At 46.5% G+C, this 23,848-nt stretch overlaps 1 protein-coding gene across 3 annotated transcripts in view; it reads left to right on the top strand.

Moving 5' to 3' along the window:
* The window catches only part of LOC106973620 (BEN domain-containing protein 5), a 1,423,832-nt gene that overhangs the window by 1,361,232 nt on the left and 38,752 nt on the right, over positions 1 to 23,848 (top strand). For all 3 annotated transcript variants that reach the window (XM_027059241.2, XM_027059240.2, XM_027059242.2), the window contains exons 10-11: positions 1,552 to 1,704; positions 4,139 to 4,301. In XM_027059241.2, the coding sequence (XP_026915042.1) occupies positions 1,552 to 1,704; positions 4,139 to 4,301 (316 nt within the window). The remainder of the gene's footprint in view (positions 1 to 1,551; positions 1,705 to 4,138; positions 4,302 to 23,848) is intronic.

Below are 23,848 nucleotides of genomic sequence, written 5' to 3'. Positions count from 1 at the left end.
AGGGCTCCTGTTGAATCGTTGTGTATTCCACCTCCAAAGCTGAAAATGATGAGTTTAATATCACACAGAGCAGTGCATCTTGTATCTCTCAAAAGACAGCTTATGCTACCCAGAGAGTTGGGAGCTCGGCAAGATGTAATTTTTCACTCCAACTCTGAGGCAAATGAAATGACAGTCACCAGGCCCACATTCTAGAAGTAACATGGTTTTCATTTGGTGGTAACTTCGTTTCAAAGTGTCCCAAAGAGAGAGAGCTCTTCTAAGTGTGGACTTTCTTTCCCAGGAACACACACTAGAAAAGGGATGGAAAGGTGGCCAGATTTTTCTGTGACTGTTTCTAGAGTTGGCCATTGATGGCGATAAGTTAACTGCACCAGGGATCAGGAGACCTGGGCTTTTTTAGTCTTAGTTATGCCAGGTTGGACAAGTCTCTTTCATACTTGGAGCCTCTGCTACTCTCAGAAAGGATTATCAGGTATACACTGTGCTGATATCTTGGAAGAGAAAGTCAGATTTGAGGAACATGAAAGATTTATGGGCCAAAAAATTCCCTAATTCTTGCCAGTCCATTCTGGTGTCTAGGGCAATCTCCCTGGGGTTGCCTGTGCAGTCATTCTGCATACAGCACCTGAGTATCATCCTTCATGTCCAGGCACTGGGCTGTTTAGAGACATCTCCCTACCTTCAGGGAGTTCCTTGGTGGAAACACTAGCAAATAATACCGTTTCAGGCTAGGGAATGCCTTAAATATGTATAAGTGGAGAGCAGAGAAAGACTAGTCAAAGTCATCTTTACAGATTACAGAGCATAGTGTGTATTGTTTTTTTTCCATGCACTATTTATATATTATTGGAGAGTAGGTGTGGTAACATCTAATGAGGTTAAATAAAAGAATTAACTAATATGTCGTACATAAAGCTCCCAGAATCGTGCTTGGCATGCATTAAATATGCAGTAAATGATAGTAATTTTTACTGCAGTGTTTGGTTCCCAGTATAACTTCTCTGAAGTTGGAGTTAAAATACCCATTTGTCTAAATAAGAAAGCTGAGACTCAGAGTAGGGCAGTGATCTACCCCAGACCTCCTCAGCTAGGAATGGCCCAGTCAGGCCAAAACTATAAGCAAGCCCAATGTAAATGCAATTATGTTACCTAAAACGTATTTCTCATTGATCCGAAAAACAAAGTCTGCTAGTGCCTTTAGTCATGAATGTATTAACTGTTCTGGGTAAGCAACATTAAGCCTTAACCCAACAAAGCCCTCACCTCTTGAAGAAGGATGCTACTAATTATAGTGTTCTCAGACCTTGGGGGCAGATGGTGTTAAAAGTGGGGAGAAATTGATTCTCACGGCTCTCAACCCCTCCAATCACATTGCAGACGGCTGCTAAATCTGCTGACACGTAGGCCCGCCTCAGAAGGAAGTATGTGAGCGTGTGTGTGTGTGTGTGTGTGTGTGTGTGTACGTTCATGCACCATGTTTAGTGTCTGATCCTTTAAGGCAAGCTCTGTGACCCCAGACTTCTCATTTGTCATCCTTTCTCTCGACAGAAAACAAGCCTGGAGTTTTATATTGACATACATGCCCACTCCACCATGATGAATGGCTTCATGTACGGCAACATCTTTGAGGATGAGGAACGGTTCCAGAGGCAGGCCATTTTCCCCAAGCTCCTCTGCCAGAATGCTGAAGACTTCTCCTACGTAAGTCGAGGGTTCTCTCTCAGCACGCCCCCTCTCCTGCCCAGCCCCCTCCCTTTTACTGCCTACCTCTCTTCCTCTTCACTCACTTCAGCTGGGTTTAACATTCACAGACCACCAGCCAGCTCTGTGCCAGGCCCTGTGTGTGGCCCTGTGTGTGGGCCCTAGAGGTGAACGAGCTCCGCTCATGCCCTCAAGCAGCCCATTGGGTCAGGAGGGAGACTCCAAGGCAGCACGTGGTCTTTCTGAGGAGCTGGCATTTTTTGTTCAGTTGGTCTGACCCCAGCAGTAGCAAGACAAGGGACTCACCAAGCCCCCACACCACCACCACCACGTGCCAGGCCGGACCCTGCCCCAGGGCCTACTTTCACCAGCCCTTTTAGTAGGAGCCTAACATACCTGCTGAAGGGGGGAGGGCAGTGTATGCTCCCCATTGTCTCCCTCCATGACCCTTTCCGGGTCTCAATATCCTTGTCAGTAATTCATGGGTGATAATGTTCTGCCCTGCCTGCATCACAGCTTCCTGGGAGCACAAACACAGCAATAGACGGCAAAGGAGTCTGCAGACAGTAAGGACTCAGCAGACTCCAGAGGCTGGTTGTTGCTACCCACCTCACACACCGAGAAGACTGCAGCGGCCGTGGACTGGCAACTAGAATAATTTGCAGCAAGAAGCAGTATTGGAGAGAGGATGAGGAGTAGAGTCAGCATGTGGTGTGGGGACATGGGAGAGAGTTTCTGCACATTTTCCTTTGTTCTGATACTAATTCTCTAAGGCCTATTATTTCTATATGGCCAGAGTGGGAGAGGCCCACAAAGGTCATAGCAATTTTTGAGTTGATGAGCTGAAGGCTTGCCTGCCCATTACTCCAGGCCTGGACATTAGTGGAGATGATGAATTTCTCCATGAGATAAGATGCTTTGAATCTCAGAAGTTCTGAATGCCAGACCCGGAAGGAACTGGACCAGTCTCCTCTTTGCACCCAAGAGATAACCCAGGTGGCTCCCCATTTACATCTCTGGGGTAGAAACCACCACGCTTGTTTCTGTAGGAATCCACAGGATGGCTAGCCCCAGGCTTTTTGAAACCACTCTAATTTCAGAGCAGGCTGTGGTCTCCTAGATCCACATTCCCTGGGAGGCTGGGCCACAGGCCTCAGAAACCCTCACAGGGGTGAGGTTTCCAGGGCAAACAAAAGGGGCTCGGTCTAGGAGCTTTATTTCTGGCCTTGGCTGATGGTGTTCCTGCACTGCAGCCATCTTAAGAGCTCAAGACCAGGGTCAAAGTAATCTGTCCTCACCCGTCCCTGTCTCTTCTCTGATCCTCAGTACCCCACGTTAAAGTGATTTCACTGCATGGACTTCAAGGGTCCTTTCAGATGTGACGTTCTAATTTTCTGGTCCCTTGCTTTATCTCAGAATTCACGCACGCACACACATGCACACGTATCATGTACACACGCACGTGCATGCACACATAGTTTCTCTTCCTTTAAATGTGTCTTTAAATCTCTGCCTTGTCTTGCTATTTTCTTTCTCCCTCTTTTCCTTCTTCTCTTATACTCTGCTGAACAAGACACACATTCTCTTATTAAAACCACAGTCTCTTTATTTCCTTAGATCTCTGTGGGTTAGCAGGGAATGTCCTTTAACCTCAGATGAATTACCTCACAGTTCTGTGAAAGAGATGGTATTATCACCTCCACTTTACAGATGAGAAAACTGAGGCTAAACCAAATAAGGCAAGTTGCCCAACATCTCGCCTGTCTTTGAACAGAGGACTTGAGATGTTGACCCGCTGGCTCTGTCCTCTCTCTGTCCACCTCCATGGGTGAAGCTGACACTCTTGTGGAGAAACAGCCATGATCCCTACCCTCTGGTGATATCCAGCTGGAGTTCGGCTGCCCCCAGCGGAGGGAGCCATTGTGAAGGAGTGTCAGCGCTTCTGGAGTTACTTACTCCTCGGTTCAACTCTGTGCTGTATCACTTGCCTGCTCCATCTCTGTGAGCCTCATTTTCGCACCCAGAGGGGCAAAATTGCAACACCTATGTCAAGGGGTTATTTTGAAGTGTAAATGAGATGCCATGTAGGAAGCAACATTACAAAGTTGCAAGCATTGCCCAAATTTTCATTTTGATTATCATCACAATATAATTGCTTATTGTTCTCTGTCTACGTTTCCTTGCTCCATCTGTCCCCATTCAAATTCCCACAAATATTTGTTAAATGGCAGTTACTATCCAAAGAACTCTGCCGGATGCTTTCATTTAATTCTGTTTGTTTATGTAATCAGTCCCCATAATAACTCTGTGATGTGTGGTTAATATCCACTTTTCAGATGAGGAGGCTGAGACCCAAAGGTGTAGTAAGACCCAAGATCCGATAGCCAGCAGGTGCCTGGCCCTGATTCTCTCCTCCCTACTTTGTCTTTCCCAGTCCAGCACATCCTTTAACCGGGATGCTGTGAAAGCAGGAACTGGCCGTCGCTTCCTTGGTGGGCTACTGGACCATACTTCCTATTGCTACACCCTCGAGGTCTCCTTCTATAGCTACATCATCGGGGGCACTACAGCTGCTGTGCCCTACACTGAAGAAGCCTGTATCCTTGGTAGGTTCCCCCCACCCCCACCCCAGGCCTGGGCCAGCCCGCATCTAGCCACGAGTATCCAGGTCTGGCAACATTTAATGGGCAGGCAGGAATCCGACATTCAGCTTAGGTGAGGGTTGAGGCTCTGGGGTGAGAATGGAGGCTGGTTATGCTGGTGGCATCTTTGGATTGTCCTGTTTGCCCCTTGCCCTTCTAATGGACACACCCCATCCCAACTGGCTCCGCGACGGCCTTCTGCTGCTCCCATCTCTATCTCCCCTCCACACCCTCACGAGGGAGTATGTCTTCTACCATCTAAGGTATGTAAGCACATGGGCTGGAGAATGACCATCCCCCTGGTTGCTGAAGAAGACCTGGGTGGTCTGGACTCCTTCTAACCCTGAACATGTAAAACTATATCTTGTCTTTTCACCTCCCACCTTTTTACCCTTGTGTCATCTTTCTCTTCTCTCTGTTCACCCATTTTCCTCCCCTTGTCCTCTCTCCTCTAGCTCCCCCTCCACTCCTGTCTTGTGTTTTTTTCTCCCTGCTTCTTATGTCCCCTCCCTCCTGGATTCTCTCTTCTCCCCACCCTCCTCTCCTCTTCTTCTCTCCCCATGCCTCCCCTGTGTCTTCCCTGCCTCCCTTCCCATCCTCTGCACATCTTTCTCTCTGCTTTGACATTCCCCAATTTGCTTTTCCTCTTGGCTTCCTCTTACCATTTCTCCAAAATCCCCCATGCTTGTCATAATGAAACTATTAGAGGTTACTTTCTAGCTTCCTTGAATTTCTAGGGATTATTTAGTCATTCTAGTTCCCTGGGTATTGATTTTAATGTCAAGGTCCATACATAAGGATTGTGACAGATTGTGACAGTTTTTGCTTCCCTTTATCCTTTTGTTTTTGGATCGACCCATTTCTCCTTTCCTAACACTTAGTTTTCTTAGAGAAAGCATTATAGTTGATGGAACAAAATGGAAAGGGATGATATTAACTCTATATATGTATAATTTCTCTCTCCCAGAAGTAGAAGTGTTCCTTTTAGCCCTTGTTCAACGCTTGATGAGTGTTCATGGAGTTCCTGCCATATTTTGTTCAGGAAAGCATCCTTTCTGGTCGGGGCATGACTCAGGACTAGTCCACCCAGTCAGTTGTGGCCTGGTGGCCCTGGGGGGTCCAGTTACCTTGCTGAGAACATGGGAGGCAGGGCGATGGCCCCTGACCAAAGGGTGAGAAGCAAGTAGGCCAGGTGTTAGAGCAGTGTTCTGGATCCAGTGGAACACTGGAGAGATCATAAGAACTGAGAGTCCCTTCCCTGCAGTCACCAAGATTGAGACAGTCACCTTGAAATCTGCTTTGATAACTACTTGGCCTAGCAAGGCCAAGGGAGTAGGCTCTGCTGTGAGACAGAGGATCCTGGCCACTTCTATGTGTCATGTTGCCCCTCCCCACACACACACTTGGTGTGTGCCCATGACTTCTCCAGGACCTGCTAACACCTGTAATACATGTATAGGTGGCGTTCCACACCACACTTGCTTTGTTCTCCCGGGATGTTGTGGCAAAGGAGATCGAGAGGGTTGCCTGGAAAAAGTTTCTGAGCATGTGTACCAAAGGGATTCCACATACTTGTTCCCAGTGAGCCGTAGGTCCCTCCATAGGAGACCTGCACTTAGTCTGCTGTTGATTTCTGACGTCAGAGGTGCTTTCTTAGCACCTCGCCTGATCTTGTGTTGAAAGAAAATGTGTTTCTTAGTAGAATGCCCCTCCCTTGCCCCAGGCCCAGGTTTTCTCTTCAACACCCAGTCCTTGTGCATCAAAGTAAACACATTGTCAGTACGTGCCAGGAATCACACTAGGCACCCAGGGTAAAATACTAACCAAAAGGCATGGTCCCTGGCTCACAGAGCTTTTGGGGAGACAGAAAAGGAAAGAGGCAATTATAATAGAGCATGGTGAGTCTTGTAGTGGAGGGATTCCAGAGAGCCATGGGGAACTTCCCTTAACAAGTACATATGAGTGTCTGTCAGAAGCTAGGGTAAGTTCTAGGCATGGTGGATGTAGCAATGAACATATTAATGACAAATATGTCTTTGTATGGGAGTAAAAGGAGACCCAAGCACAATTTGGGGAGGTCAAGGAAGGCTTCCCAATAGAAGTGACATCTAAGCTGAGTTTTTAACGTTGAGTAGAAATTAGCCAGACTGGACTGGGGTCTGTTGGAGGGAGGACATGACAGAGGGGAGGAAGGAAGGTGTGCAGGAGGAAGAAGGTGGTCCAGGATGGCTGTAGGACTTCAGATATAAGAGATGACACTGAAGTGGCAGACTGTGAGGAATTTGAACTTGAATATGAAGGCAATGGAGAACGATAGAAGGGTTTCACACCACGGTGGAAAGCCACTCTGACTACAGTGGGAAGAATAGATTGGAAGGGGCCAAGACTTTGGGCAAGGACACACATAGTAGGCTGTTCTGACAATCCAGGTGGGAGATGATTCTGGCCTAAACCTGGGTGCTTCCAGGGAGTATGTAGAATGGGGAACCACATACATGTAGATTTGGTAAGTGATTGGATGGGGGTGTCAGGAGCAGGAGCTAGTGACTGGGAGGAGTTCGGAGTGGACAGTGAGGTGGTGCATGAGCCAAGTGGACCAAATGCCATCAGAGCCACCCTGCCTTGTCCCGTCATCTGGGTACAAGAAGAGGACCCAGGAGTTGCACCAGGGAAGCCAGACCAGCTCACCACCTAAGAGCGATTTAACCTGGTTCTTGTTTGAAATGTGTGTCTCCTCTCATATGAGAGGGAGACTTCAGGCAGACGGAGTTTGATCTTCGCTGGCTGCTGGCTCCACGTCCTGATCAGAAAGAGAAATTACACAGTCTGATGGCAATGGCAATATGGTCTGGGAGGAAGTGTCCTCCAGACTGAGAGTCAGGAGACCTGGATTCTGATGACAGCACCAGCGCCATCTCAAAGAGTGTCCTTCAGCAAGTCCTCACCTCCCCAAGGTGAGCCCATCACCTTCACAGAGGGACTACAAACCTTTGCTTTCCTAATCCCCTTTATGGGAATTAAATAGAGACAGTCATGAAGAAGTGTGGTTATTAAGCAAAGAGCAGACTTTCAATTGAAACAAATCTGGGTTTGAATCCTGGCTCAGCCACTTGCTAGATGTGTCACCTTGGTCCAGTTTCGTCACCTGATTGGGCCTCAGTGTCCTCCTCTGTAACAGGAGAACATAACACTTAAGCTCACTGAGCTGCAAGGAGTTAAAATGAAATAATGTATATGAGCATGCACTGTCAGCTCTAAATATTAAGTGACTGTTGGTTAAAACATCATAAACCTTACGTGACTGTGAATGGGGACCTGCATTTATGTTAAGAAGGGGTTGTTAGAACAAGAGAGCTGTGGCTGTGTTGGTAGGGTTCATGGGGCAAAGTCTCAGTGGAGTCACCACAGTTGACAGCCCCGACCTCACAACACCAACGGTTCACAGAGTAGCAGTTGTGTAGTTCCCATGGCAGGGTTTTTATGTCTGCTATCTAGAACAGCCCTTGTCAGCATCAGGGTACGTGGAGGACACGTTAGTTATCTGGGGCATGCTGGATGAAAGAATAAGACCAGAGAAGGACTACGGGAGGCCTGAGGGGTATTTCACTCAGGCCAGCAATAGTGTCTGCCTCTCCACCCACCAGAACATATATATTTGTCAGTTTAATTTTTCTCCCTGGAAAAGCACCAGCTAAACTTTATCAGGGTGTTCTCTGACTTTCCTCCTCCACTCCATCAGAGAAATACAACAATGGATGCAGTCACCGATCCTTCCCTAGCCGTGTGACGTTGGACTGTTACCTCACCAGTCTGAGCCAATTACCCACTTGTAAAATGAAAATAGTAATGATACTCATGCTGCAGGATTCATGGGAAAGTGAGATGATGCATTGTGTCTCCAACCCACAGGCAATGCTGGCACATGATAGGTACTCAACAGATGTTCCTCCTGCCCCCATTTTTCTCCCCTCCCCTCACCATGAAGACTGCATGGCTTTCCTTTTATTGGGTGAGGCTTTAACCTGATGATCTGGCTCTGAAGTCAGCATCCGGGGTTTGAATTTTGACTCCATCACCATTACTAGGTAACCTTGAGCAAGTCCTGACCATCTTTTAGCCTCATTGTCCAGTAAGTACTTCCACCTGTCAGAGCCATGGAACGAAATCATGGGTGGACTTGATCTCTACTGTGGTCCCATCCAGCTATAATGTTCTAAGATTTTTCTGATTCTGAAATCTAAAATCTAAAATTTTATAATTCCATGCTTAGATGAGTTTATAAAATTAACAATCCACAATTCTGTGGTTGGAAGAGTCTTAATATGGAGTGATTCTATGAGTGTAAGAGTTCAATCTAATAAGGAAAATCAATACAAAAGTGTCCTAGACAGCCAATCAGGCTAAGCCCATAGCTACTTTCATTCTTTTAGTTAAGGGTTCTTAACTGAGGGTCTTATGGATGGGCTTCAAGAAGAGCCTATGAACTATTTATGGTTTATGTAAACTGTGAGTAAAGACGCATAGGTCATTTTCTGGAAGGAAGACTCATAACTTTTGTTTACATTTATTTATTTTGAGAGTGAGAGCATGAGTAGGGGAGAGACAGAGAGAGAAGGAGAGAGAGAATCCCAAACAGTCTCCGTACTCAGCAAGGACTCTGACGTGAGGCTCAAACCCACAAACTGTGAGATCATGACCTGGGCTGAAATCAAGAGATGCTCAGCCAACTGAACCACCCAAAAGACACATAGCTTTTAACAGAATCTAAAAGGGGAACATCCCAGAGGCTTCTGCCCTGACTGATGGTCTCTGTTCCCGTCTCTGGTGTCAGAGTCTTAGGTGTCAGTTCTGCTTTGCATCATTCTAGCTGAGGGCCCTAACCCAGTTATGTAACCACTCTGAACCTCAGCTTCTTCATCTGTAAAGTGAGGATATTACTTGCTTCACAGGGTTGTTTTGAGGGTTACGTGGAAGAATGCAGACAAATTAACAAAAAAAGTTCCGTGCCATTAAATATTAGTTCCCTTTCCTTTCCTTCATGTGGTTTGTTGTTTGTGTTGTTGTGAAGTGATAAATTCCTGAGAATTTTGTACCATTCTTCATCAAACCCTATTTACAATTTACTGGCCTGCCAGATAATAAATATGCTCTGTTGAAACGATTTACAAAAAAAAAAAAAAAAAAAAAGAAGCAGCAGAAACAGTTGAAGAAGAGGAAGAAAGAGAGAGAGAAAAGCTAAACTGGAATCATAAAATAACCCAGAGCTCCTCTGGCCTTTGTTTATGGTTTGGCTACAAGCTAAAGAAATAGCTCTTTGACATAATGGATGAGGAAAACACTGGGAACAGAGACCTTGGGTCCTGAGTAACTGGTTTCCACACAGGCTTATAAGCTGTGGGCACCTTGAAATCAGAAAATGCTGGCTCTGGGAGAAGAGCATGGCTGGTATGGCCCAGAGAAGATGCAGAGATATAGAATTCAGTTAATTGGCTTGATCTGAATTCAGAGCCTACTATAAGCCTTGCACTGGGTCCTCTGAAATATGCATCAGACATTAAAGATATCATTTATTTACTTGTCCATCAAACAGCACTCATTGGACACTAGAAATAGATGGATAAGGCCCAGGCACTGCCTTCAAGGAGGAGACAGTTTGGAAGGAGGGGAAAAGGTAGAGACAGCAGTATCAGAGGATAAATGCTCTGGCAGAGGGGAGTTCTGCTGGTCAGGGAAGCACATGGGAGTCACCTAACCCTTTGGGAGTGTAAGGGAGGCAGAAGGAAGAAAGAAAAACTAAGTCTCAAACCTCCAGGACAAAAGGCACGCAGGTAGGAGAAGGGGTGGGGGGAACCTTCCTGCAGAGGTAGGCGTACAGGGGACGACCCTAATGCCAGAGAGAGGATGTGTGTCCAGGGTATTGGAGGGTAGTTGAGGCTATGCCAGAAGCAGCAGGTGATAAAGAAACATAGGCAGACCCAGATGGTGAAGACGGGAACTATGTAACAGGTACATTGAATAAGCAGTGCCCACAGGGTGCTATTATAAAGTATTTTTTTGTCCCCCGTTGACCCTACAGATAGATGTACATAAATTATAGATCTAGATCTAGATGCGTAAAAACTCTGGCAGGCCCCATGACTTTCTAATAAGTCTCAGGAAATTAAAAGTTTTCTGATTAACTCTGGTCACAAAAAAGTCTCAGTTCAGCAATGACCAGATCTGATCCAGTCAAAGCCATAAAAGCTCTTCAAAGTAAAAACCACCCCATCCTCTAGCTCAGGCTTGTCTCAAATAAGCTCAAGGTGACTTGTGTTTCTCCAGCTTGCCTTGCAGCCCTTTCCCCCATCTGGCTAACCCCAGATGTTCAGCCCTCCAAGGTTGAGCGGGATGAAGGAGAGGAAGAAAGGAACAGGAAAGGTCTTGGGTGATGGGTACTTTTGTGAGATGGCATTAGCAAGCCCTCGTCAGCTTCTTCAGACATACCTTCCCTTGTGCTGGATATCTGTTGATGTTGGCCAAGTCCCTCTGCTCAGGCCAGTTGTTTATGATCCTTCTTCAGTCCCTGATGATCTGGTGGTTACTTCTGTTGGGTCACTATACCCCTCCAGTAGCCCTCTTGTCTAAAGGTGAGCTAAAGAGTGCAAAAGTGGCTTTCTGGTTTCCCTTTGCAAGTCCTGCCTGGTGATTTCATGCCTTACATTGAAATGTAGTAGCTATAGACTTGAGATCTTTGCTAAAACTGAGCACTAAGACTAAAAACACAAAGATACTTCCATTTTGGCAACATGTTATGATATCTAACAGGTAGGATTGAGTATTTTTGGTGATTGCTTGGTAAAGGAAGAAGTCAAGGAAGATACCCAATTTTCTTGACTTGAACAACATGGTGGATGGTGGGGCCAATCACTTAAATTGGAGAAAAGGATTGAGGAGGGGGATATTTTGAGCTCTGGAATGTATTGAGTGTAGGAGGCTCATGTGATATACAAATGGAGAAGCTTATTAGGCAGATGGCTATATGACCCTGAAGTTCTGGAGAGAGGCCTGAGCTTTGGGCAGGGTCATAATAGATTTTTCTATAAGGTACTGTAGAGTCATAATGAAGGGAGGAATTTTTCTTGGTGTGCACAGTCAAGGTAGACTCCCCCTTGATGAGTTGGAGAAAAGAATGCTGAACTGGGAGTCAGGATTCCCATTCTAGTGTGGCCTTTTGCCCCTTGTGTCCCTCATAAAGCTGTGTGACCTTGGTTAAATCACTTCATCTCTCTGGCTTAAAGTCTGATACTAGGTAGAATCTCAGGGAATGCCAGTGAATGAATGGATGGATGGATGAATGAATGAATGAGTTAATTAATTAATTAATTAATGCAATGGAAGCAACCTCACCAGCATCGGGTAGCTGGCTCAGTAATAGGACAATGGGTGATGTGATCTGTGTTGCTCAGAGGAATTATCAGAATAGAAGTGTGTATTAGGGCTGTTGGAGGGAGGGTGCTGGGTGGGGGGGGGGGGTGGTATGGGTACTGCCTGGGTTTTCTTTCTTGGTAAGAAGGCTTCACTTTTTAGACAGAAGAGTAAGCAGCAGTCAGGTCTGACCTGTTGGTTCGCATGTATAAATACCTAGGTACTTCCCAGTCCCTGATTGTCATGCCCAGGATCAAGCCTTTGTTAAAATTCATAAGCAAAAAATGCTTCAATCAGAGAGCTTTGGGAACAGAAAACAACACTGAACTCAGGCCTGTGAGTTTCTTTTTCTCCCCCATGCAGATGTAGACTAGAATTTGATCTTTAAACATGAATGCTTGCTGAATGACTGGCTGAATGAATGACTGGCTAATAGTAGCAGTAGTCATGATAAAAATAATAATATTGCGATGTTCATCATGGGACGGGTCAGGATCCCTGTACTGGAGGATTGTGCTGGTTTGGAAAGATATGTTCCCCATTCTGGGTTCAAGTTTTCTTATCTTTAGATTAGAAGATGAAATTATAGGATTTCTCAATCGATCGATCGATTGATCGATAGACAGACAGAAACAGAAAGAATCATTTCATTTTTTGCCTTTGAGATAAGCACTTCCATTTTATAGTAGGGAAACTAAAGTCCAGAAAAGTCAAATAACATGCCCAAGGTTGTTCTTTCAATCCTGCCTGGTAGGCTTTGTCTCACCTTCCTCCCTGCTCTGCACTTGGCCCAGATTCCCTCCCATTTCCTGTAGGACAAAAGCCCTTTGCTGAACCCCACAGAGGTTGGGACCTACCAGCCAACCCTGTCCATCTGCTAGCCCTGCTCTCTGTAACCCTCACTCCTGGCCTTGACGTGTCTGTAATTCCTGATCACCCAAATGCCACCCAGGCCCCCACTCTGCAGTGCCTGAGCTGAGCTGCCTTGCCTTTTGTGAGTCTTGCCTTGGCCCTATTGCCTCCCACCTCCATATCAAAGCGTGCCTCCTCTCCAGGGCTAGAAACCAAAATGTCATTACCTTCCCCCATCCTCCCTCATCCCCACAAATGAGGTTTCTAAGGGTTTTATCTGCTGTTGTCAAGTTTATAGCCATAATTCGAAATGCTGTTAATATTACTGACAGCAGAGAGCTACAAATTACAAAGTTGTAAAGTTTCTTTATGGTGATAACTGTCAGCCTTCACTAACAGCACTGTGAGCCTCCATGGAAACCAAGTTGATGATAAAAAGAGTTGATATTGTTTCAGGATTATGGCTGTTAGCTGGCTAGTTCTTAAGTAACTTGAACCTGTTTGTTTATACTCCTAGTCATTTGCACACTTACATACACATTTACTTGCGTTCCCATCCCCCTTGTTTTTACAAATGTGGGGACAGCCCCCAGAGTGGAAGAATTTTACCCAAGATCAGTTCACATCAGTTGCAGAGTTGCACATAACTTTGACCAGCTCAAAGGCCAAAGACTGTGTGCCACACTGTAGGTGTTTAACAAATAATTGTTGAATGGACAAATGCCTTGAACACTTGGAGGACTTAGGCAATATTAAGAACAAAGGTGTTAATTTCTGCCTTTATTGTAAAACAAAACAAAAGCAGCTTTGAAAAGTACTGACTCAGGGAAATGAGGTTTTCTGTGTAGTAAAATGGTTGAGGCATCTTAATTGACACTATTAAGCTTGATATTGGTCAACAAGGCAAATGTATCAACCCCCACATCCACCACATACTGTCCTGCCAAAATTGATGTTTACTGGCTGCATTAACAGAAGCGGATGTCAGGAACAAGGAGGTGCTAGACTTTCTTTGTTCTGTTGTGTCATTGGACTCTTGGAACCCTATGTTTTTTTCTGACCACCACTCTATACAGGACATTGAGAAAATAGTGCAAGGCCTCTGAAGGACTGACATGGGAAAGAAAGACAAAACAAGATTTGCCAACTATTCGGTGTGCCTATGACCTAGGGGTTTCCTGAGGTAGGGGACTTCCAGTGGTAAAACCAGGAGAGTCCTAAGCAAACCAAGATGTTTGGTTACCCTACCCAAAGCTATGACTTGTGAAGAACTTGTCAAGGAGTTGGGAATATTTTCCTTGGAAAGAAGACATTTAGAGGCCTTGCTTTGGTCAAATTTCTAAAGAGCCATCATGGAGCAAAGGGAGTAGATCCATTCTATGTGGCCCTAGAGGTCAGAACAAGAACCATGGCGGGCCGGGGCGGGGGAGGGGGGGGAGCAGTGTCATCTTGAAGCTCTATGTGGAAGATGGCAGGGCCACACTCACTGAGCATCTACTGTGCACCAGGGTCTGGCTTGGTTTCTAGGGAGACAGAATCAAGTGGTCATGGCCTCTGCCTAGAGAAGTTCCCAGTGTGATGGTATAGACAGGCAGGAGAGTGACCGCAGTATAGTGCTGTGACAGAGGGGGACACAGGCAGTGGCTAGAAGGAGCATCAATCCCAGCCTCAATAATGGGAGTAGGTGGAGTGAGGAAGGTACTATGCAAGGGCCTCACAGGCTGAGAGAACAGCGTGTGCAGAGTCCAGAGTACCAGGAGAGTTGCTTCCCTCCTTTGGATAAATCTAGGCCTTGGGGTGCAAGGTAAGGAATAAGAGGCAATGAGGCTAGAGAAGGCTGTGGGAACCAGTAGGTGGTTTCAGGGAGAGTGCCATGACACATGGTGGCTTGGGACAACTGGAGATAGACTACAGCACAGACCAATGTCACACCACCTCTCCAAATAACACACCACCCTGCCTTATTCCCATTCTTCTCATCTTTAAAAAGATGTGCTCCCTGGGAACAGCTCTGCATGTAATTAAGGGAATCCCCTTCTTCTGGATTCCCTAGGTAACCCAGAGTTCCAGCTTCCCAGACTACTCCATCTGACCGGAGGTTTTGAGATATCTCCTGGTAGCATCATTGTGTAATGGTCAGTGTTCCCATGGGAGATTCGTGAGCCATGGACTTTGGTAATATGGTCTGTGCCACTGACCTGCTATGTGATCTTGAGCAAGTCACTAGCCTTCCCTGATCCCACTTTCCTATCTGGGAAATTAAGAGTTTGGACCAAGGTCCTCCAACCTCCAGATCTCGTATAAGAACCTACTGAACCCAGATCTAACTCAGTTATTGAACATCTACTATGTACTGGACATAGTCATCCCTAGAGAGCATGGGCCATTCTCCACAGGATCACCAACCCTCCTTTTCTTCCAGAAAGCCCTGGAACCAGCACCTCAAATCTCACTTCCCAAGCAGCAGGCTGCATGCCCAATGAGACGCACTGCCTGTCTGGGGTTTCTTATCCATCAATATTTTCCTCAAGATGATAAATGTCCTGCCAATAAGAGGAGGCAGCTGCCAAGTTTGTCTGAGACAAGGGCCTTTAGCTGGGGTTGTGGCCGTGCTTGGCTTGTTGATGTGTCTCAAGAGGCAGGAGGTAGGAGTCATGGCTGGGAGGATGAAAAACCTGAGGGTCAGGACCTGCTCTCATTATATGCAAATTTTGCCCTGAGTCTGTGGAGAGGCGTGAGGAGACAGAGAATGATTAGATTTCAATTCAAAGCAAAAATATATTCATGGTATTTACGGAGCTCCTACAGAATGCTGAGCCCTGGGTAGACTATCAGGAAGTGAATGGCACTTACCAGTATATAAAGTGCATTCAGAGCCATCATCTTGTTTGATCCTCCACAACCACCCAGAGAGGTGAGTACTATTATCTGTGTTTTATAAACACAGGAGGTACATCTTGACCCTGAATGCCTACTCAAAGAAACAACCAGCCCCCAACTCCCGAAGTATGCAAAGTGAGAGTCAGATGGAGGCAGCCTGTGTCAGGTGATGCATTCTGTAGGTGGTGGAGCAATGCCCTCCCAGGAGCTTGGATTTATTTCTTTTGATATCAAATCCAAACTTTATTGCCCCTCTAGAGGACACTTTCTTTAAAGAAACCAGTCATGTGGCCGAGGAGCTATAATAGCTGAGTTGTAACAGCTGCCATTATGCAGTAGTAGGATAAAAAGGGACATGGCCTTTAAAGCCAGGCTCACCTGGGTACAGATCTCCGCTCTGCTATCTGCTAGTTTTATGACCTTGGGCAAGTGACCTGATCTCTCCGAGCCTCACTTTGCCCTTTCATAGCAATGATGATTGTGAAACTTACCTCATAGGGTTGTTTCAAGTAGATGGAAACAACAAAATTCTCAGGTGCCTAATAGATTACCTGGAACATGGTAGGCACTCAATAAATGATAGCTTTATTATTACCGTTATCAGTGAAGTACTGAATTGGGTGAAATCTAAGTAATAAATTTCTGGGCCATCAGGAAAAGATGAAATCAGTGTAGATTTGAGTGGGATGGAAACTTCCTTGAAGGGTTCTTAAGATTCTTAAGGGATTCCTAAGATTCTTAAAGAGCAATCCTCTTAAAAGTGTTTGGAGTTCTCAGATACCCCAGTGGAATCAGACTCCATTATCTCTACTCCCGTGCATAATTCAAAACTTCTTACCAGAACATAGTCATTAATGATCAGGCAGGGCTTGGTCTGTAGTCAGGATGTGTGACTGAGGCCAAGACTCCATCTGGAACAAAGTTAAGTATTTGGTAGTCAGAGACAACATTCGTAAGCCTTCCTTGACACTGGTCTTGAAGCAACATCACAGTCAACAGCTAAGATATTTAGGTTCTCCTCATGGAATATAACAACTGGGAAGCACAGTGATTTTTACTTGTTTAATTTGATGTCAGACCACTAACATTCCATCTCTGTGCCTCAGTTTCCCATTCTCCCTGCTGTGCCCACTTTGTGAATGGCTGTGTAAATCAAAGGGCATAGTGTGTAAGGAATGGTTTTGAAGATTAGTCCACCTGCACTCATGGAAGGGGTGATTCTTGGTGAGGGGGAGGAGGAGGGGACATGGGAGGAAGCTGGAGGCATGTTGCTCTTCAAGACGGAAATCTGGAATAGGATCAGAGCAGGGGAAGGCAGGAGCAGGTGCTGGGCTAGCGTAGAGGCAGCCAAGGGACACCCAAACCAATTCATTGCCGGTCCTGTGTCCACAGGGTTGTGCATGGGGACCTGGCTGCATTGGAGACGTGCTGGTAACCCACCAGCCTGATAGGAGGCTGGCCTCTCCTGCCGGCTCTCTGCCTCCTGCTGCCTGCTCTGCGGGACCGCCAGCTGCAGTTCTGCTGCTGTTGCCTGAGGTTGAAGTGCCCTCTCCTGGCCCCCAGGGTGCATGGCTGCCTTTGAGAGTCTAGCTTCCTCCTGGCAGAGGACTGGGAGGCCACCAAGTCCTTTGTCTGGGCTGGAATCTGAGCTCTGAGGGGCCTGAGCCACCTTGGTGGGGCAAAGGGGGAGGGGGACATCACCTTCCCTTCTCCCAGGTTTCTCTCCCCGTGAACATCAATCCTCCCTACCCATTTCTTTCTTCTTCCCTCTCATTCTCCATTTTTTCTTTCTCTTTTTGTCCATGTGTCTATTTCACTCTCATATACATATACACAGACACACACGTATCTCCAGTATGCCCTCTCTTCCCTCCTCCCCCTCCGGCCTCCCTTCCTCCCACTCCCACTTTCCCTTTCTCCCTTCCTCTTCCTCCTTAGCTCCCTGCTGTCTTAAGGCAAATAGTGGCAAAAAGTGGAAATATTTTGCACCCAAAGCCACATCTGAGTCCAGTATTCTCCATTCGTAGCATCTTGAGTGGGTGCTCAGTGCTCTGCCCTGTGCAGGGGCTGAACAGGTGGCTGCCCAGGGCCCACCTCAGAATGCCCTCCCCTTCCAGCCTGCCAACAGCCCCATCGTGCCGGCTGGCCCTTTCTGTTCTTCTCCTTTCTTCTTCAGTCCTCTGTCCTCTCTCTCCTTCCTCTTTCTCCTCTCCTCAAACCTCAGTTCAGATTCAGATTCAAATGCCATGTATTGAGATTTTCAAAAAAACAAGGACTTGACCTTCACCTTGAAGAAACTGTCTTGCAGGGATCACTGTTTCTCTCTTCTGCCTCCTCCATGGCGGCAGGCAGAATGGCTTCTTGATGAAGTGTGTGATCCGGGCCTGTGAACTGAGCTAAGGACAACCAGAGGGTGTGAGAATGTCAAGGAGAGTCTCCCTTCCCAGAGCATCCAAGGTGGAAGGTTTGTGGCAAGGAAGGAGTCATCCCCTGAGGCCCCACATGATATCCTGGTGTATGTGTCCATGGGCTAGCTATTCTAATTTGCTTGCTCATTTATTTACCATTTGTGCTAATTGCCACAAAGGCACATGCCTCAATAAAGCTCCTCAAAGCATTTCCTAGCACTGAACTCTTAAGGAAACATCTCACCCAGGGACCCATGTTGGGAGGAATGACCTTTGTCTGGCCTCTTAAGCATTCCTTCCACATATGCCAGGACCAGCATCATGGGGTTGCTTCTCATATTGTTGCCTGGTGAGAACCAAAGGCACAATCCCAAAACTGGCTCCAAACCTGCAGCCGTCTGAGGTCTAGCTGGCTGCTACACGAACACAGGTTGCATCTTCTATACCATCCTCAGGGAATATGGTGTCTCTCAGTCCAGCTATATGGAAGCCAGGACAGCTAACTGGTCCAGACTCAGGCAAGGGCCAGTACTGTATATATTTGAGCTGGTATGGTTCAGTGGTTAGGAGCCCACATTCTCTGCAATCATGCATGTCTGGTTTCAGATCCTTGCTGTGGCATTTCTAAGCCCTGTGCAACTTTGGGCAAATTCCTTCACCTTTCAGGACCTCAGACTCCTTACCTGGAGAATAGAGATAATGGTACAAACTTCCCAGGGTTTGTGTGAGGTTAAATGAGAACATATGTAAGTACTTAACACCCTGACTGGCTCCTAGTAACGGATACTATTTTCACACATTACAATTCTGTATGATCACTTCATGGCCATCCCAGTAGGTCAGGGGCCTGCTGAGTAGGTAGCTGGGAGGTTAGCTGGTTGGAGATCAGACTTCCTGTCTAGATGGAGAATCATCCACACCATCTGTAAAACCATAGTCTAGTTTTAAAACAAAGGGGATTCTTCGTTTGATTTCTCTCACAAGGAAACTGTGACTTGAGTCTGCCCCTACTTATTTGTAGTAAGGGCAGGCTGGAAAATCCCAAACCCACTTCCCTTTGCCTAAGTGTTTTAGTAATATGTGCCAGTGGATGTCTCTGGGATTCTGGGAACACACAGCATTTAAAGCATGACGAGATATCCGAGTCTTGGAAAGTTGGAAAGCTCTTAAAAGAAGGAAAATATTTACGGATTGCCTACCATGTGGTAGGCACTGTGCTAAGTGTTCTATTAGCTTATGTAATTCTCACAGCAGCCTTATGAAGGAGCCACCATTCCTGTCTTGGAAGTGAGAAAATGTTGCTCAAGATGTTAACTTACCCAGGGTCACACAACCTGTGAGGGGCAGAGCCAGGCTCCAAACCCAAGCCCTGTAATCTCACAGCCCCTGCTCTGCTTCTGTGCTCTCAGCCAGACTGTTGTGAGATTTCACCTGCCCCGCCTCACCCCACCCCTTCCAGAGGGAAGCAGGGCACCAAGGCCTGGCAGAGCAGACCCCTCCCTCCAAATATGTGGACTCACACCATCTCTCCTCTGGTCTGGCTCTCTCCCAAGTGACAGAGCGTATTCACTTGGCCGAAACTCCTGCATACCTCTCTGCACTAGAGGGTAATTGTTGAGGGAAAGTTACTGGGCTCTGCTGAAAGTCATTTTTAGATTCCGGAGCAGGATGAGGAGGAACAATGACATCACATGTGCATGACTAATTCAAAGCACTTTAATCTTCAAAATGTCAAACTTTATGGTCAGTGGCTATTCCAGAGCGAGCAGTGGCACTGTGAATATTAAAATACCGGGATGGCAGGGCATCGAGACTGGGAGTCTTTGTCAGGGCAAACCATCTCCAAAGGTGATGGCTAGTGCTTGCAGGCCGGCTTTGAAGCACAGTTTGAAACAATGTCATTGTGAGAGGCCACCTATGATTAATATGTTCTAGGTAAGCGCACACATTAGCGGGGATCTCGACTCTAACCCTGAAATATAGGCATCCTGGTCCCCGGGGTGCAGGAAGTAGGGGGAGGAGACTGACGCACAGAGTGAACAGGGGATTTACACAAGGTCATGTAGTCAGCAAGTGCTTCTGCTGATTCCCAAACTCAGGTCTCTCAGCCTCCAAAGCCAGCTCTGTTGCTGTTACAGCAATTGCCTTTTGCCTTCATGGCTTTCAATCAATAGAAACTCATCTATGTTGGATCCGTCAATGATCAGAGACAAATTTGGAAGAAGTAAAGTCCTCCTTCACATAACCTTAGGTCTGTGTCAAGAAACAAGGCCTTAGAAAAGGTCCGTTGGGTTCTGGCGTCCTGGGAATCAGGGGAATCCAGACTTCCAGAAACTTCCTGTGTGACCGAGGGACTTCATTTTGCATCTCTGGTCTTTCATTTTGTTATCTATAGAAGTGTTAGGGGGATTCATGCAAAAATATTTATCAAGCACACACTCTGTTCCAGGTCCTGTGCTGGGCATTGGGGATCAAAGATTAATAGACATTGCATCTTTGCTGAAGGGGACAGTTGAACTAAGGAATCTCTATTGTCCTTTCCGGTTACGCATTCTATGAACTGAAATTGCAACCGTAGTACAGATGATGGGTCTTTCTGAGCATTCCTTCTGTGTCAGGTCCCATACTGGATGGCTGGGGACCCAGAAATGGATCAAGTGAGGCCCCTGTGTTCCAAGGTACAATCTGATGGAAAAGTTGACGTGCAGATGTTACAATTGCTGAACATTCCAGGCCAAGGCCCAGAGACATGACACAACATGGTGGCTCAGGAGCTGGAAATGTCTAGAGCTTCAAGTGCTGGAAATGGCAGTGGACAGAGTATTCTTTCTTGCCCCCTGCTGTAAGGTGTGTCTGGGTGACTTGCCTGGGTGAATGTGATACTAACAAAACTGACTTGGATGGAGGTCTTCATTGTGCCTGTGCAATTTGGCTTGACACAGGCTATTGCAGTGGTCCTCCAGGAAACAGCATGTCATAGGGAGCCACTGTCACCTCACCCCAGCCCTAGAATGAACACTGGGGTCCCACCTACATCCTGCAGCCAAGGCAGCCTGGAGACCTACTTTTTGGCCAAGTTTATTCTAGGGCAGTGAAATCAGCCACATCCATACCTGGGAAAGAAAGAATGAGAAAAACCGGATGTTGTTTGAAAAATAGATAAAATCATTAAGGTAGGGAGTGCTTAACGATGGGGCTGCATGGAGGGTGGGGGCCTTGTTTTATGTACCCTACTGAGGAGTGCATGTGCTAGTCATTCTCACTGAGGGACAACATGATCAGATTTGCGGGATTCTCCACCCACCGAGAGAGACAGCAATCACAAGACCCACTGGAGTTTGGGGGCCCAATTATGACTTCCTAGCTGAGTTTTCCATCAGGTCTACTATAAGCACCATAGCATCTTCTGTGTTCCCAGCTGAGAAGGAAAGTGTATCCCAGGGACTCCTTCCCTCGGTGCTTGGGTGAGTTGCTGCTACACCAAGATACTGATACCTCAGCCTGTGCACAGCCTCACAAGGCTGGAGTGGCCCAGGCTCTGGGGCCTGTAACCTCAAGCAGAAAGCAGCCCCTCACTTCTCCCTTCACTGTGCAAACAAATAGCATCTTCTCTGTGAGTCACAGCATGAAGGATCGTGAAGTACTGGCTAGTGTGAGGGGGTCTAGGCCCTTCCTGTGCTGCCAAGGATGTGCCATCCGCTCTGACCTGTTTCCCTCCCCACAAGGTCTGCCCCCCTAGGCCCAGACATGTCTTGCTTCTCTCAGATGGCGTACAGAGAGCAGAGAGCCTGCATTGCACCTTTGCATCCATAATATACTGTCTGAGGATTTTTTTTATTACCTTGTCAAGACAAAGAGCAATGGGCTGCATTTAAATTCAGGACCCAACCGACTGCAGCATCATGTTTGAATCCTTTATAGCAGCCTCTGCGCTAGCTTTGAGAGCTGCCCCAGACTTGCCTCTACTGGGACCCCTTTCCCCACCCATTCCATCTCCCTCCAGTTCTGGGCCTTGCACGTACTTAGATAGTAAAAGGACAGAGTCAGCTTGTATGGGCGTAGACTACTCTCAGAGCACAGGAATGTCTGAGTGTAGAGAGGGCTAGATCAGGTGGGGCTGCCTTCCTAGAGGGTGGTGAGCCTTGCAGTAAGATTTAGCATGGTACAGTAGCTCACAGTTTCCAGGGGTTTCACACACGCAGGGTCACAATGAGTCGTCACAACAATTCTGTGAAGGAGAAACAATTATCCCCATTTTACAGTTTAGAAAACAAAGGCTCAGTGAGGTAGAACAACTTGACAGAAATGCATAACATGGTTGTATAAGTCAAGGTTCTCCAGAGAAATGGAACTAATAGGATATAGAGAGAGGGGGATTTCTTTTAAGGAATTGGCTCATATGATGATGGAGGCTGGCAAATCCAAAGTCTGCAGGGTAGGTGAACAGGCTGGAGACCCAGGGAAGAGCAGATTTAACAGTTCAAATCTGAAGACTATCCATTGCAGAATTCACTCTTGCTCCAAGGCAAGTCAGTTTTTTGTTCCATTCAGGCCTTCAATTGATTGGACGAAGCCCACTCACATTATGGAGAATCATCTGCTTTATTCAAAGTTCACCACGTTAAGTGATAATCCCTTTCAAAACATCCCTCACAGAAACATCTGGAATAATGTTTAACCACTTATCTGGTCATCATGTCACAGCCATGCTGATATATAAAATTAGCCATCATGGTGGCATAGCTTGAGTTTGACGCCAGGTCTGTTGGCTTCAGATCTTGAACTTGATTACATCATGGCACATAAAGGGAAATATCCCAGACTTTAAAAAAGAAGAATTTGAAGGGATGTCATTTAGTCCAAGTTAACAAATATTTATTGAGGGTCTTCATTGTATCTAGCTCTGTTAATACTGAGATTTAAAACAAAACGAAACAAAATGGCATCCACTCTCAGTCTGGTGAAGGAACTTACAGTCTAGTGGTGACACAAGGAAGGCCCTCCAGAGACAGGATCAGCATGAATAAAGGAAGCCGCAGTGCTAGAACTGAGCATGTTCAGGAATCGGCCTGTCTGGAGTAGCAAGTTCATACAAGAGAGGCCCAGGAAGTAAAGCTGGAATAGTCCTTTGGAGCCAGATAATAGCCTTGAGGGCCATAGTACTAATTTGAGGTTTTAGCTTATAGGCAATGGGTAGCCAGAGAAGGTTCTTGAGCAAGAAAATAGCATGAGGAAATAATTGTATTAACAGGGGAAACAGATGGTGTGTGTAGGAGGAGATAGAAAGGGGGAGCCAGGTTAGTTTACCCTAGACCAGTGTTCCTTCCCCTTAGAATGATTTTGGGAGTATTGTAGATCTCATACTCATTCCCCAGTCAAGAAACAACCAGGAGGGCCCAATGTTTCTCCCACCTCTGACTATTCAGTGAAGGCACAGAATTAAGAAAGAGACTTGGGAGACACCTGAATGGCTCAATGGGTTAAACATCCAACTTCAGCTCAGGTCATGATCTCACAGTTCGTGAGTTCAAGCCCCATGTTGGGCTCTGTGCTGACAGCTCAGAGCCTGGAGCCTGCGTTGGATTTTGTGTCCCTCTCTTTCTGCCCCTCCCTCCCTCCTTCTCTTTCTCCCTCTCTCTCTCCAAACATGAATAAACATTAAAAATTTTAAAAAGAAGAAGAAGAAAAGAAAGAGACTTGGTTAAGCGGCAGGCATTGCCCTAGGTGTTTTCCCTGAACAACCATGTGAAGAAGATAGGACAGGATTACTGTTTTCATTTGACTGATGAGGACGCTGAAAATAACTTTCCCAAGGTCACACAGCTGAGACTATCTGATCTCAGAGTCCAGATTATCTCTGTGTGACAGGAGCCAGTGGATTAGGAGGGGTCCTGTTGTAAGGAGTGTAGTAAGGAGAAAAGAAGAGTAAATGGAGGGACAAAGAGAGAAAACAGAGTT

The sequence above is a fragment of the Acinonyx jubatus genome, chromosome C1, assembly GCF_027475565.1.
Source record: "Acinonyx jubatus isolate Ajub_Pintada_27869175 chromosome C1, VMU_Ajub_asm_v1.0, whole genome shotgun sequence".
In the NCBI taxonomy this organism is placed as follows: Eukaryota; Metazoa; Chordata; class Mammalia; order Carnivora; family Felidae; genus Acinonyx; species Acinonyx jubatus.
This window is presented reverse-complemented; position numbering and strand designations above follow the sequence as displayed.